Source organism: Herpailurus yagouaroundi, unplaced genomic scaffold, assembly GCF_014898765.1.
Source record: "Herpailurus yagouaroundi ecotype Mexico unplaced genomic scaffold, PumYag 166, whole genome shotgun sequence".
NCBI classification, from domain to species: domain Eukaryota; kingdom Metazoa; phylum Chordata; class Mammalia; order Carnivora; family Felidae; genus Herpailurus; species Herpailurus yagouaroundi.
The window spans coordinates 24,437,992-24,452,703 of NW_024412407.1; the positions used below are offsets into that span (position 1 = coordinate 24,437,992).

At 34.7% G+C, this 14,712-nt stretch overlaps 1 protein-coding gene and 1 long non-coding RNA gene across 10 annotated transcripts in view; one reads left to right on the forward strand and one right to left on the reverse strand.

The window, feature by feature from the left end:
- The window catches only part of SOX5 (SRY-box transcription factor 5), a 1,021,040-nt gene that overhangs the window by 463,888 nt on the left and 542,440 nt on the right, over positions 1-14,712 (forward strand). For all 8 annotated transcript variants that reach the window (XM_040488995.1, XM_040488992.1, XM_040488993.1 and 5 more), the window contains one exon: positions 1,655-1,766. In XM_040488995.1, coding sequence (XP_040344929.1) covers positions 1,765-1,766 — 2 coding nt within the window. In that variant the 5' untranslated portion in view covers positions 1,655-1,764. The remainder of the gene's footprint in view (positions 1-1,654; positions 1,767-14,712) is intronic.
- Positions 9,308-14,712, reverse strand: part of LOC121038981 (uncharacterized) — a 41,886-nt gene continuing 36,481 nt past the window's right edge. The window contains exons 1-4 of one of the 2 annotated variants that reach the window (XR_005794593.1): positions 13,788-14,305; positions 11,651-11,712; positions 11,100-11,191; positions 9,308-9,924 (exon numbers count right to left, since the gene is read on the reverse strand). This is a non-coding gene — a long non-coding RNA (uncharacterized LOC121038981). Of the gene's footprint in view, positions 9,925-11,099; positions 11,192-11,650; positions 11,713-13,787; positions 14,306-14,712 lie in introns of those variants that run through there. The other variant, XR_005794594.1, reaches the window with a different exon arrangement.

The following is a 14,712-nucleotide window of genomic DNA, read 5'->3' on the forward strand; positions in this document are numbered from 1 at the left end:
GTCATGACTATTTTCTTCTTTATGTTTTATGAAGTTTTCAACAGCTATAATGAGCACATATAATGTTAAAATCAAGAGGAAAAGAAACTTTCTCAGAGCCAGGATTTAAATTGGGCCAGATACTGTACATTATTCACATTTGTACCTCATACCCATTTTAATACTAAATAGGTGCCACTCTCTAAATGTTTATTGAATGCATGCTAAAATTATAGGGAGTTCAGTTTGGCTTGCAGTGAGAAAGAATTTTCTAGGATGTAAAGTAGTTCAAAAATGCAGTGCTCTGTCAAGCAGTAAATGCCATCCCACAAAGCACCCAGACAGAGGCTGGATTAAACAAGCAATATCTTGGAAAGAGTTAATAGTCTGATTGCAGATTTCAGGTAAGGCATCATGGGGGAGCTTGCATTTAAATAGATGAGTAGAATTTCAGTAGGTGAAAAAGGAGGGGGTATGTGGAAATGAAAGAATAGTTAGAAAAAAATAAATGACTAGATGACTCTAATAGCCCCCACCTAACTAGGATTTCCGTGTATCACATCTTGAGAGACTGGATTCTTTTAAAGAAAAATACTATAGTTTCAATCTTAGAATGGATTTCTTTTATGCTTGTAAATGTTTTTGCCATTTGCCTCTGTCATCCCATTACTGGACTGTTTCGTTAAAATTTATTATAGAACAGTATCCCCTATTCACTTTATACTTCCTCTTTTTTTGTGTGAAAATCTAATTTGTATTTTAGATGCTTTTCAAATTTCAAATTTTGCCATTAGTTTCATGCAGTAAGACATCATTGATACAATGTACAACAAAATATCATTAATAATTTTGTTATGATATAGAATTCTATTTCATTCCTATTCTATATTCCCTTTATTGTGTTTCAGCTTAAATACAAGACCTGTGATATTTAAAAAACATCAATACCTACTGTGTATTCCTCTGAGAAGTCGAGCGTGTCTGAAATATTGTGATTTCTTGTCAGGCAACGTCGCAAAGCAAGTTTATTTTTTGAATTGGTGAACAAAGAGCCAAACTTAAGAACGCACTTGGGCTTTGTTCTTCAAAAGTTGTTCTGAATGACAATTAAAAGAAAGAAAGTACAGAAAATAGAGCAGCAGAACTCTTGCTCACTGGAATGTTTTTCAGGTTTTTCCATAAGGTGTCGACACTTCTCTGTCAACTTGTAAGCTCGAAAAACAACAAAAAGCAGTCTTGTCTGTCAGGTGTTCAGTGGCATCCCTCTCCAAATCCTCCCAAGTGCACAGAGCTCTAGTTCAGATATTTCAGTGTTACGCAATTTAGTCTGTCTCTAAATGTCAGTCCCTACGGTCTCATGATTTACTTTCAGATTGGGTGCTCAAAACGCACCGCCAATTACCCCGAAGTGCTTAAGGCACATATCTTGCTCTATCTGACACTGAGAGTGTATTGGTACAAGTAAGCTGTTAACCAAAATAATGAAATGTACAGTAAAACTTGCAGATACGTTGGATATATTTTAATCCAAATATTTCCATTTATCCAAATATTTGTCCAATAGTCTGATTTTTTTTTCCGCTGAGGGGACTCACTGACCATAGTTATTTTCTTATATTTGTGCCTTTGTTACAGATAACCCTACTAATATATAATTTTATTGTCTCACTTGCAGGAGCCGTATGTTTCCTTGAGCTCTCGGGCTGTTTTAGTCAGTGGTCTTTAACCAAATAGTAAGAAGGAACACTTTATCGTTCCAGGAGCGCTCTTCATGGTCACACAGAAATGTAAGTGAATGAGTTTATGCTTCCCTTCCATTAGCCAACTATCATTACAAAGTGAGACAAATAATTACTTTCACTGACTGTGAAGTTAAGGATTTGGAAAAGACACTTGCAAATGATGGATTTGCTGTTTCCTTTAAAAGCAAGATCTACGTCAACAAAAAGGATAAGAAGATTATACAATATGAGGCAATCTCCATTTTCTGGGGATTTCAAGATATTTTAAAATCACATATTCTGATTCTTAGTCATCTAAAATATTTAGTCATTAAACGCCTATTTTGGGCATACTGATTCTTTGTCCTTAAATTGTTATACCTGCTCTTATGTATCAATTCCTTTCATTGAAGGAAAAAATACACCTATATGCTTTCCATTTCTTATGTAATAGATGTAGTTTAATAATTGTAAAAAGCTACTAGAACTACTTTATATAAATGCTTTTATTATCCCAAACACTTGTAGAGAGCCAACTAACTTTACAGAAATGAAGAAGGAAATATAGTAGCTGAGAATCCCCACATTCAGAATACATCTTTCATTTACTTTAACTATTCAGGTCTCATCTTAAAGAATTCCTTATAGGAATCTCTATGGCAATCTGGTGTTTAGACCAGAGAGGAAAGCACATAAGGCATGGGCATTTTACCAGTCTTTCTGCTCTTTGTCATATGCTGTTTGGTTATCACCTAGAGGGTACTTCTGTGCCTCAATTTCCCACATTTATCAAAGATGACAATATAACTCTGTAGCATATACATTAAAAGATTAACAAAAATTAAGTTTTCTATTTGGTTGATTTTTCTATGCATGAATATATAAAGACATTTGTGTATAATCATATATACATTCCTAATATTCATATATAAAAATAAAACCTAAAGCTCATTCTTTAGGATGTCAGGGCATTAAAATATTCATGCCAGTTTTTCCAATATATCAATTTATGGGACTAGATCTGGCAAAGCGATCATTTGTAATGACGACTGGAATGCAGATGGTTTTAGTGACTGTATATAGAAACTGGGGGGAAGGGAATAGCAGTCATTCTTTGTTTTTTTAGGATGAGGCAGAAAATCTGCTCTCTCCTTGATATGGAGGAATTTGTTAGAAGCAAGAGCTAAAATAAGGAATTATTGATCAGCTAGAAATTATGTTTCTTTTATCTTCCCTCTTCACTAATATTTTTACCCTCTGAAATGTACAGATATTTTCACACAGATATGTTACTGACTTTTGGATGAATACCAGTATTTTTCATTTGCAACCAGTATATTACTGGTGTTATCTAAATACTCTTTAAGGAGTCATCAGCAATTTTATTATAAGTATCTCAGGCATAAAAACTGATAATTAAACATTTTGTTACTTTATTCAGTAAATTGGAAATGATTGTGAACCATAGGATACAACCCTTCTATGGGGTGCAATTCAGAAGGCCGAGTGAACAAGGCGCTTTAAAAATTACTTCTCTTTTAAATATATGTCCCTAATTAAGATTTACTGCCATAATGGACTGCTGTTGTCGATAGGATTGTATAATGTTTCTCAAATGTGTTGAGATGGAAATGTTTGTGAATGACTGATTTAGGGGAAAAAATATTTTATCAATGTAAGAATCTATAGCCATATTCAAGTAGAAACAGCAAATCATCTGAAATAGTAGTGATCAGAAGATAGATAGCTAGAAGGAAGACTAAAATTAGCCTGTAGTGTTTAGTAAATCATTCAGAATATCTTAATTAATATTAGATTGCCAGATTATTCACTTACATTCAAGTAATCAAATCCGTATGTGTGTCTCCTCTCCGTGCTTCCCCTGCTCTACCAAATAGTGTTTGATAGTTTCTTCTTGATTCGGCAGGTATGCATGGCGATGTTTGGTAGTTCAGTGTCAACGCAAGCCTCACTAAGGCAGCTTTTGCTAGCAGAAACTGTGATACTATGCTGCTCTTATATTAATGAGAAAAAAAAACGTACCACATTATATAAATGACAACAGTGGACAGTTGCTAAAACAGCTTCTCCAGAGGTCATCATTATTGGGGGTGGGGAGAAGTTCAGTCTGTCTTCAAAATGAATCCTTTCTGTTAAAATCTACTTTCGCCATTAGACTGATACTGAAAATATGTAGGATCAATATATTTTTGATTCGGTAGCCCTGTGTTGATACAACCTTGATTTACTGGGCAAAGAAGCTGAGATTTATGGTCATGGGTGTCTATACTTCCTTTTAAGAATTCTAAAATGTAAGCTCAGAGATTCTCACTCGTTGCTCACAGCATTCCTAGGGGAATGTAAGTCCCTCTGCCTGCTTTTTGGCCCATTTCTGGGATATTAGTTGGAAGAATGGTGAAGACTAAAGAGGCCTGTCTTTCTCTTCATTATACTGAGACCCTGTTGGCTGTATTTGGAGGGGGGGTGGTGCGCAAAACAAGATGCCTTTATTTTTGCCTGTTGCTTGAATAAATGGAGGCTGTAAATATTTAGATCCATATACTTTTAAGTACTATTAAAAGGAAGATTTCCAAAGAGGAAAAAAAATTAAGAATCGTTTCCTAGAGAAGTGGGATGGATTGTTTCCTCATATTCCAAACATATTATTTGCAGTAGAAAATTAAATGATCTCAGAATTTATAACTGGAGGTTACACCTTAAATTGAAGTTTCTTGCTCCCCAATATATCACATTCATAATCATTTTTCAGGGCATTTTTTCTCAGCTGGAATAAAGAGCATATAATCTGCCATTTTAATCATTTTATCAAAGATAAATTTATCTTCCCCATGTAGACCTTTACACTCTAGTAACCAAGTAGATCTGCCTGACACTTGTAGGCAAAGCACCCAATTGGTTTTATTCCATATACTTTAATAACCACATAAAAGTAAAAATGGACACAAGAGAAGATGAGTAATAAAGATAAGGAATATTTATTGCTTCATATTACTGTTTAAATATGTGCATAAGGAGGACATCACAATTAAACCACAGCATCTGTCTTTGAAAATTTGTCGTTACAACCTTTTGTCTTATCAATGCATTTCACTCATAATTATGATTAATATTCTGGTAATTTATGGAACAATAATTATTATTGCTAATGATTATGCAATAAAAACTATCTAATATATATGTGCATATATATACATATAGATATTGATAGATATACATTATGTACATTGTGGGGAGGGAGGGAGAAAGAGAGAAAGAGAGAGAATGCACTTGGTAGTTCTTTAAACATGTGGTTGTACTGTAGCTGCCTGGGCAGTGTCCAATATGTAGAAACATATGTAGGAGCCGTTGGTACTAAGTTAATTAAATGTATATTTAAATAATTAAGAAAACAGGTCATTCTAAATTTTGCGAAAACATGATATTTATATGTCATTTTTGTTTAAAGATCTTGGAACCCTGTCTTTGGCACTTTGAAAGTGTTCTTGAAATATTGCTGGGACAAAAGTAATGATTCATTGAATGAATGAATATAACATTCTAAACCTTGAATATTTGATTATATTCTTGTATTTTATAGTCATGTGTTCACTGAGTTTGAAAATCCTCACCACCCTCAGTGGATTTGTATATAGTGACTAATTTAAAAGGAAAAACAAAAAACAAAAAACAAAACCAGAACTGTTTTCCTGAATGTTTTGACTCTCCTGGGTTTCTTAGGCCCCTCAGACTCCATGGAGAGAACTATAGTCACTAGAAATGAAATAATAACATCATTTTTAAAGTTTGATTTCATGGGTGAAACATCAGTCCCTGGGAAATCATTTCTGAAGTTTTCTCCTGCCCTCTAGCTCCATTAATATATTTTGAAACTAAATTTTCCTAAGGTATGGCAGTTTACTCTTCCTCCTCCTTTCCCTCCCTCTCTCCCTCCTCCCCCCCAACATCCACTTCTTGTTTGTGAAATTCTATAATCCAAAGTCTGTGAGTTTAAGATTACTTTAAAAACAAGCAAATGGATTTTCTATTCTTGTGACATTTATACAGGTACTGGGGGAATTAGCACGCGCTCTCCATTGTTTCTTGAATCATGTCTTAAGGGGAAAACATTCTAAGGTTATGTAGCCTGCAGTATATACTGATTTTACCCAATACTTGAGAGGTTTTAAATTATTTGCAACCAGCAGTTTCTTAACTAAGGTTTATTTTGACAATGAAAAAAAACATGTACAGTGTTTTCTCTCCCTTAACAACCAAATTGTTTGCCAATGCTGCCTTTGGGAAAATGGATGGTAATAGGGACAATGGTTTTTAAATCATTTGGTATACTCTTGGCCTTCTTAACTACCCAAAAGAAAATTTTTGATTTGGCAAAACTAGTTTGAGTTGAGAAATGCTTTGAGAACTATTTTATTACCAAGTAAAATATTCTTAGTGTAATTTGATTTTTTGTTTGTTTTGTTTTTAAGCATAGGCTCGCTCGTCTGCGTGGCTAACTTATACTGTTTATCTTAATTTGGGGGATTTATTTATTTTTTTTTTTTACTAATTTGAGTGTGCTGAGTAAGCTTTTATTTTGAAGAGGGCATTAAAGGGAGAGATACTTTTAGAGTTCATTTCTTTGTCCCATTAATAGTAGTTTGTAATTTCTTTGCCAAAAATTAATAGTAGTTTTTCTTTTCTGTTAATGACAAGTTTTTTTTTTTTTCCAAAATGGAAAAGTTTTTCTTCTTTCAGCTGACAAAATTTGAAACCCTTGGTGGAATATCTTTCTAGATATACCTCCCTCCATTTATTAGGAAGTTGTCACCCAAGGAAACTGTTATGCTGTAAATGTGGGACTTAATCAGCCCATGACTACTAATATATGTGTATATAATAGCCAAATAATTAACAAAGCATAGTTATGTAAAAGCATGAAATTAAATATTTGTTTAACATAATGATACTGGCAATAATTCATTGTGGATAAGAATGAGGTCTTTGAGGTCAGAATGCTAATCCAACAACTTGAATGCTGCCACAAACTGTGATCTTAGGCAAGTTAGCTAACCTCAGAAATGGGCACAATTATTGCAGCTCAGAGCTATTTTGGGAATTAATGGAGATAATGTATATGGAATGCATAGAACAGAATTCCTGGCATGTGGTAGGCTGGAGCCCCAGACTCAACTGTGCAGTGTTCCCATGGCCCAAAGGAGCCCAGTTGAGGAAATGAATAGGGGTGAACAGAGCTGACATTCACCTCTTGCACCTCTTTCTGGCTAAGTTCTTGTTTGCTGGGAAAGGTCAGTCCGAAGGATGGGTCCTTTTATTTTGAACAAAGGTACTGGGTTGGAATGTGGTGGCTCTGTGGGTCAGCTGTCTTTATTATCACCCTATAAGAACACATGCCCTCCATTTTCAGGTGGTCTTTGGGAATTTTGAGGTCAGCCTGTCTTCCACATAATCCTTATGAAAGTGTGATATTGACACTTTCTCCACAAGGTAGTTAGTGAATAAAGGAGGGGTGCCCGGGTGGCTCAGTCAGCTCAGGTCATGATCTCATGGTTCATGGGTTTGAGCCCTGCATCAGGCCCTGTGCTGACAGCTCAGAGCCTGGAGCCTATTTCAGATTCTGTCTGTCTCTCTCTCTGTCTCTCTCTCTGTCTCTGTCTCTCTCTCTCTCTCTCTCTCTCTGTCTCTCTGCCCCTCCCTGACTCATGCTCTCTCTCTCTCTCTCTCAAAAATGAATAACCTTAAAAAAACTTTTTAAAATTAAAAAAAAGAGTGAATAAAGGAAATATCCAAATGATTATACTGAAGCTCCATTTAACATTATTGATATTTTACAAAGCTTATTAATCAGGAGCAAGATAGCCATAGTTAAGATTTAGCATTTCTTATAATGGGACAGCTATTAAAGGACAATACACACCTTTTGAATTTCCACTGAAGTTATAGAATTAAATCGAAGGTAAAATATGATTCAAAATTGCATGAGGAAAACCATTTTTTGAAATTGAAGATAATTGATAATAACTACAAAGTTATCGTAACTGGTAGGTTGGTTGTGTGCTTGAATTGGTGAAGTGTTATGTTTATATTTTACTGTGTTCTGAAGTAAAGTGTACGAAGACATATTTTTAACCTGAAATTTCATTTTAAAAATGCCACACATAGGGCTTTAATTAAAGGACAGTAAAGGAGCAAAATGATGAATCAGGAATTTTAGGTTTTGGAAAGTTATACAAAATATGAAATCTGTTATATTTTGAAGCTAACACTGGAGGGAAAAACAACTCTCCCATGTTTTCAGTTATACTAAGGAAATTAAGTGTGAATTCTAGCTCTGCAGGAGACTTTCATGTAACCATTTTACTGACTCTACTTCATCCTTTTGTTTCTTGAATCTAGACACAGACCACATTTTTCTCCATGGAGCTTTCTTCCCTCTCCACTGCCTTTCTTCAAATATTATTTGAAGGATGTATTGAGTTGGCAATTTCACATGGTTGAACCATTTATAGATCCAGCCAGCCTGGTGTAAGACCTTTGTGATCACATTGGCTCCTTTCCTCTTCTCAGCCACCATATCTGGTTTCCAAAGCACATATTTTTTTTTTTTTCTGTTTCACGCATCTTCTCCTTTCCTTTGGCACAGAAAAAAACCCATTCTCTCATCCCTTCTCATTTGAAATCCTCAAGTAGCCTTGGAAGTCCTTTTCCAGCTCCCCATCTCTTCCTACACCAATCGATTGCAGTTGAGGATAGCACTTAAGGGCCACCAGCTACACTATGGCCTCAATCTGAACTTCCAGACCTGCCTTGCCCTAATCCCATATAAATAGCATCATCAAATAATGGGCCACTAAATATTCCTTATTATAATCCACATGTTTCTGTTCCCTTTAGTGTTCTTTTTTACCCCTTCCCCAAGTTAAATTCTATACATCTCATTCTCAACCCTAACATACTTCCCATGATGCTTTTCAGGTGGGAATTCAGAAGCTACCACAGATTCTATCCAGCCTGCCTGCCATAGTGGGGAATTTGCACTTTCAATTTGTACAATGAAAGAAATCTTATACCTATTTGTGTATCTACTGCCCTTCACACAGTGTGACTGATTATAGTGGTTTATATGTATGTCATTCCAGCATATGATAAACTGCATTAAGATATCCTCTTTGTATATTGTACTCTACCATTGTTTGGTGTAATGCCTGGCAGATAGAATATGCTTAATACTATAGAATAAATAGTGAAGAGTTTTGGGCTTACTACACTGTTTAAAATGACATATATGTGATTATATGTATTTGGCCTTTATTATTGACAGCATAATATCTGGTGACATACTCACTGTTAGTATCTTTTCCATCTGCTAGAGAAAGGCGATCCCTTAACTCACTTGGTAATGTTTAATCTTATTGCTTATAAAGGAAAAATGAAAATTTTGTTACGAAATTAATTGAATAGACATCGGAAATTATCAGGCATTTGATTAATAAATGCATTGTTAGTTTTTATAACACATGAAAATTTATGTACTGTAAAGGAAATGGTCATTCCAACATTTAAGCAATTACACAAATTATTTTCTATACTGTAAGAAAAAGCCCTCTTTTTAATGTCAGGACAGCTGAGCATACCAAAAATAACTGGAGAGTTTGTTGCCTTTATTACTATTAAGTATATTATTATGTCCTTGTAAAATCATCAAAAAAGATGAGGTATACTCCTAATGATCAGTGGTTTAGGTCAATGTGAAGAAATAACATAAACGTATTAATGATAAGATGATTACCTGGTTGAAATCTCAACAGCACAGATTTCTATGGTTTAAATTAAAAAGAAAAATTAAGGAGGGGAAAAAAAACCAGGCAAACGGTATTTGTATTCCTGCATTTCAGGTGAGGTACCTACATTTTTCTTGTATTTTTCTTTCTCATTAACTGTAGAAACCCATAGATATAAGTCTCTGTGCAGCTCCAAATGCCCCCACTCCATTTTAGGTGGTATTTCCAATAAGGGTACTGTTTCTTGCAAAGAATATTACATCTCACTAATTGTCCTACAAATCCCATTCTTAATTAAAATCAAAATCTTCATTGCAACAACTTTACTATATAGCTTGCAAATATGTGCTCCTCTTGTTTGTTTGGAGGACGATGCTCTGGATACATCTTTTTTTTCTTTTTTCTTCGTTCAAAAAGGAGCAGCCCTGGTGAGAAAAATTTACAGCAATTGATTTTGTTTGTTTGTGGCTGCAGCCATAAAAACTCCCAAGCAAAACTAAATAGTGCTTGTGGGGCACAAGCATGGTGGTTCATGGGTAAACAGTAAGTTTTATAATACTGTTAATGTTAGACAAGAAGACAAGGTATAATAATTCCAATTTCCTCATTTGTCTCCGTTTTGTACTAAATTGTGCGCTCCATCATGCATATGCTGGCTATAATGTGACATATTTAATTCTGCATTTAGTCTCTGCTTTGTTACACATGCACGAAAATAGCAAGTCAGCTTCTCAAATGCCATGGAGCAGCCCTCTAACAACAACAACAAAAATAATTAAATACAAAATAAGTTTGAATAACAGTAATGGTGGGAAAATCTATCCTAGGGTTCATTCTTTTTACAGGGAGTTGGCAAACCAGGAAGAATAGACTTTGTCATGTGCAAATATGGTGACCATAAATGGTGCTAGAGGCTTTTCCATTGTCCTCTGAGTTTGCCATGAGAGAAAGCGGGTGAGAGAAAGAAAGACACGTTTGATAGAGTTGTGAAGAATGTTTGAATGGCTATTGGGTGTTGAGCATTGTCTTGCAGTGACCTCAATTCGGTACAGTAGAGACCCTTGAAAGCACTGTCTGAAGTCACAATACCACTATTCTCCTCCATTTACTAAAAGGGATTAGTTAAAAGGGTGACGTTCCGTGCAGAGAGTTCCAAGTATTCCATGAAACAAAGGGCTCTGAAATGTTTTTGAAGTTATTTTTAATTGAGTTGAACTAATTTAATAAAGGTCCTACGGAGGAAAAAAAAATAAAGGAATGTGATTGTTTTATGATTCCTCACAGATGGAATGGACATTTATAGCATACTTTTCCTTTAGTGTTCCAGAGAACAGTAGCTCCATTTACAGCTACTGTTAGCAATTTAAAACTGCTCCAAAATGAAGTCTTTCAAGAAGTTGACAGCTTATAAATAAATCTGTCTGATAAAATTGAACATAAACTGCATCTGTGGTTAGTTTGCCAAAATTAATTCTACATTTAATTAGAGATAGCAGTCAAACATATTTAATAAAAAACAGTCTTGGAGAGTAAATCAAATGAAGTCAGATTTTAGCAGACGTTTTGCATTTTTTTCCAAGGAGTGATGAAATGACCTCACCTCTCCGATTCCCAGTTATATGGCAGCGTGAGCTCTGTAGCGTTATGGGGAAGCCAGTGAGTTCACACTGCTTGGAAAGGTTCCTTGCTCAGCTTAGGGTAAAGAGAGAAAACGATCATTTTGTGATTTTGCTTGATTCCATCATTAGGTTTTACTTTGATGCCATATGTATTAAACTAACAAGTTAATAAGCACATTACTGCTAATGATTACAGAGACCCAGCTAAGGTAATCCTAATTTATATATGTACCAGTACAGAGAATTGTCCTTAATTTTTTTTTTTCTGATTTCATTGCCAAGCTTGTTTTCTTTTGTTTTGTGTTGTTTTAATTTAACCATCACAATGAGACATATGAAAATCATACACTAGCAACAATGCCATTTCTTCCTGTACAAAGACTTAGAAAAATCACCTTTGCTTATCAAATATTTGTGCTCACTCTGCACGGTTTAAGCAATGTGGCATAGTTGTGGAATCCTGGGGAAGATGCAAAAGCACACAGATCAATCAGAATGCAGCAAACAATATTTGGGGACAAAAGTGACTTACGGTTCAAAGGGCAAAGAAGCAGATCTTCAAACACTGGAAGTTTCAACACACAATCCATAGTCCTAGGTGAAGTGTGCAGACAGACAATAGAGACTAGTATTAGCAATAACAGTTTCTTTCCAATTTATGTAAAAATGATATGCACCTTCACAAATGCATACAACAACTAAAGTCAATTAAACCAGCTTTTATTTTGATCTTTTAAAGTAGGGGATGTTACTTTCTAGTAATGAGGAAGAATTTAAGAAATGTGGTAAGAGATTATGTGGCTGTACTTATTAGTTAATATCAAATTTGGATTAGACATTCAACATTAATTTATTGAGCCTCCTCTATATTCTTAGTGTTAGAATCATAGAGATGGTTAATCTTTACTGAATATTTTTTCCAAAATATCTACGTGTTTTGGAATCATGCAGTTATTAATACTACATCTGACAAATATGCAAAGGCATTTTTTCTACTTCTTCAAGTTTTGTTTAGATATTTTGTTCTTTCAGAAGAGCATTTTTATTTTTACATACATGACTTTGTCCCCAAGTAACTTTATCAAAATTTTGCTACTTTTTTTAGAATAATAGGAAGTAAAAGTAGAACACCCTTATTCCTGAATTTGAACAATGTGTCATTGTTGTGAGGTTTGCTCAGTGAACCTTACATTACTTGTATTCTGAAGAAATGAAGAAATGGAAATGTATGCAATGCACAAATTCTACCTAGCAGCCCCGTTCAGTGCTGTCCTGGAATAATTACACTGTTCTAAAACTCATAGGTGGACTTAAATACTAATGCATTGCAGTTGTTAATTACTATCAAAATACAAACCAGCAATAGGCTGTAACTAGGGAGAAAAAAAAGGTTAAAAATCAGCTCAAGAAAGAGAAATTGACCAACTCAATCATGCTGTAGGATTTAAATCATCATTAAGGTACCCCAAAGGATATCTTTGACTGATCTCTTTAAGAATTCATATATTGGACCTGAAGAAATAATCATTTTAATCAATGGTTTCAAATTCATTATATATGTTTTAGTGCCATTAGAGGATTAGGATATTAATGCAACTGTGTAGCTAAATACTAAATGACTATCGCTCTCATTTAATAAAAATACAAATAAAACCAGCTTCTTCCTAATTTAAGAAGGGTAAAAATATATTTATCTTTTCTGTGGATCCTTGAACAATAACTTCTTTCCCAAAATTTTGTTAACAACATTGTTATAATTTATAAAATAAACAGCTTTAGAAAAAATGGGTTAACAATCACATGGTTTCTTGTGGGCTTGTTAGCAGTTAATTTTATGTTGGGCAAATCACTTATCTCACTGGGTCAAGATTTCTTCATCTCTAAAATGAAAATATTGACTAGAACAATTCTAAAGCCTTGTTCTCTGATTCCATGGTTAGTGCATTCCTACCCACCCTACTTTTTTTTCCTCTAATTTCAAACAAATGCCATGTCTTTTCATCATTTTGGCTGGCTCATGAAATTGAACAGAGCAAAACTAATAAGGAAGGGAGATACAATTTGAAATTAGACACCATTGTAGCTTTTGCTGTATCATCAGATGTACAAGATTAATGACAAATAGAGAAGTAGATCAGTAGATGCTCTCAAGACATTGATGCAGAAGCCCTAGGTCATAGTAACAGAATTTCTATTTGAATGTTTTCTCTAATACTGAGGAAAATGTATTATCCTTTCATTTCTAAGGAGCTTAAGAGGTTTGGTTAAGAAATGTCTAAAAAGGTGCTCTGCAAAGATGTATATTCTTGAAGTGCTAAATAAAGTTGTAAAGCGCCTTGTGGGTCCTTGAAATCAATACATTGGCTTGGATTTAGGGTTCGGGCCTTCCAGAGAGCACAGAGAAAATTGCTCTGAAGCATCAATGCTTCCACCTTACTGCAGGTTCTCACCATCTGTCACAGTGTATCACAGATTTCTCCTGAGTAGACTCCTTGCCTCGTCTCTCTTGTTACAGATCCATTTATCTCATTGATGATGCCAGTTATCTTTTCAAAATGCAGATCTGGTTATGTCATCTTCCTGATTGAAAACCTCTAATGACTTCCAGTTGCCTAGCTGATAGAGTCTAAACACCTAAGCCAGGTAAACAAGACCCTTATCTATCTTACCCAAACAGAGCTTTCCATCTTCCTCTTTATGCAGTTATTCACCCTGGTCCAGGACGTGCACCCTTCCGTTCACAGCCTTGAACAACTGGCTCATCTTCAAAAGCCAAGAGAAATATCATCTCTTCTATCAAGCTTTCCTTTTCTCAGGCACCTCCCTAATATGTGATTCATTCTCCCTCTCCCTCTCTGTCTCCCTCTCTCTTTCTCGCTCTCCCACCACCACCACCCCTCCCTGTGTCTTCCATATCTAGTGTGCTTCTGAGTCACCTTTTTTTTTTAAACCTGTTTTTAAAATATCTACCACTAAGCAAGGCGCATATAAGAATAAATAAAGTTAACTAAAGTTAACTCTGTAGGACACTAAAATGCAGCTGATACATGAGATTTGTTTTGTTGGCATGTGTTTTATGGAGGTCTCCTTTCACTTACGTACATACTGTAATATAAAATTTATGCCTTTTTTCCAAATTCTAATAATATGCCTATGCATTGTGTTTCAGTAAAATGTAGTTTGCATTTCTCCGTAGCTTTTGATATTATTTAAGTATTTTCAAATTATTCTTATGGTTTTTCAAAGCTTATGTATTTAATGTAACATTCATAATTGCTATGGGTATGTTGTTAAGATTTTAAATTGCCATTTTGAAGCCAAAACTGAGATTTCAGTGTGGAGATATATATATATATATATATATATATATATATATATATATATATACACACACACACACACACACACACACACACACACACACAAAGAAAAGTACCACCTTATATAAATTAATAATTTTTTTTAATTGCCTCGAATGTTTCAGTCTCATGTGGAGTTTTGAAGTAGTATGTAGCTTTGATGTTTTATTAATTATTTTCAAGGTGGCTTTCTTTCCAGAGCAAAGCATACATATTGATTTTGTGTATGATGAAG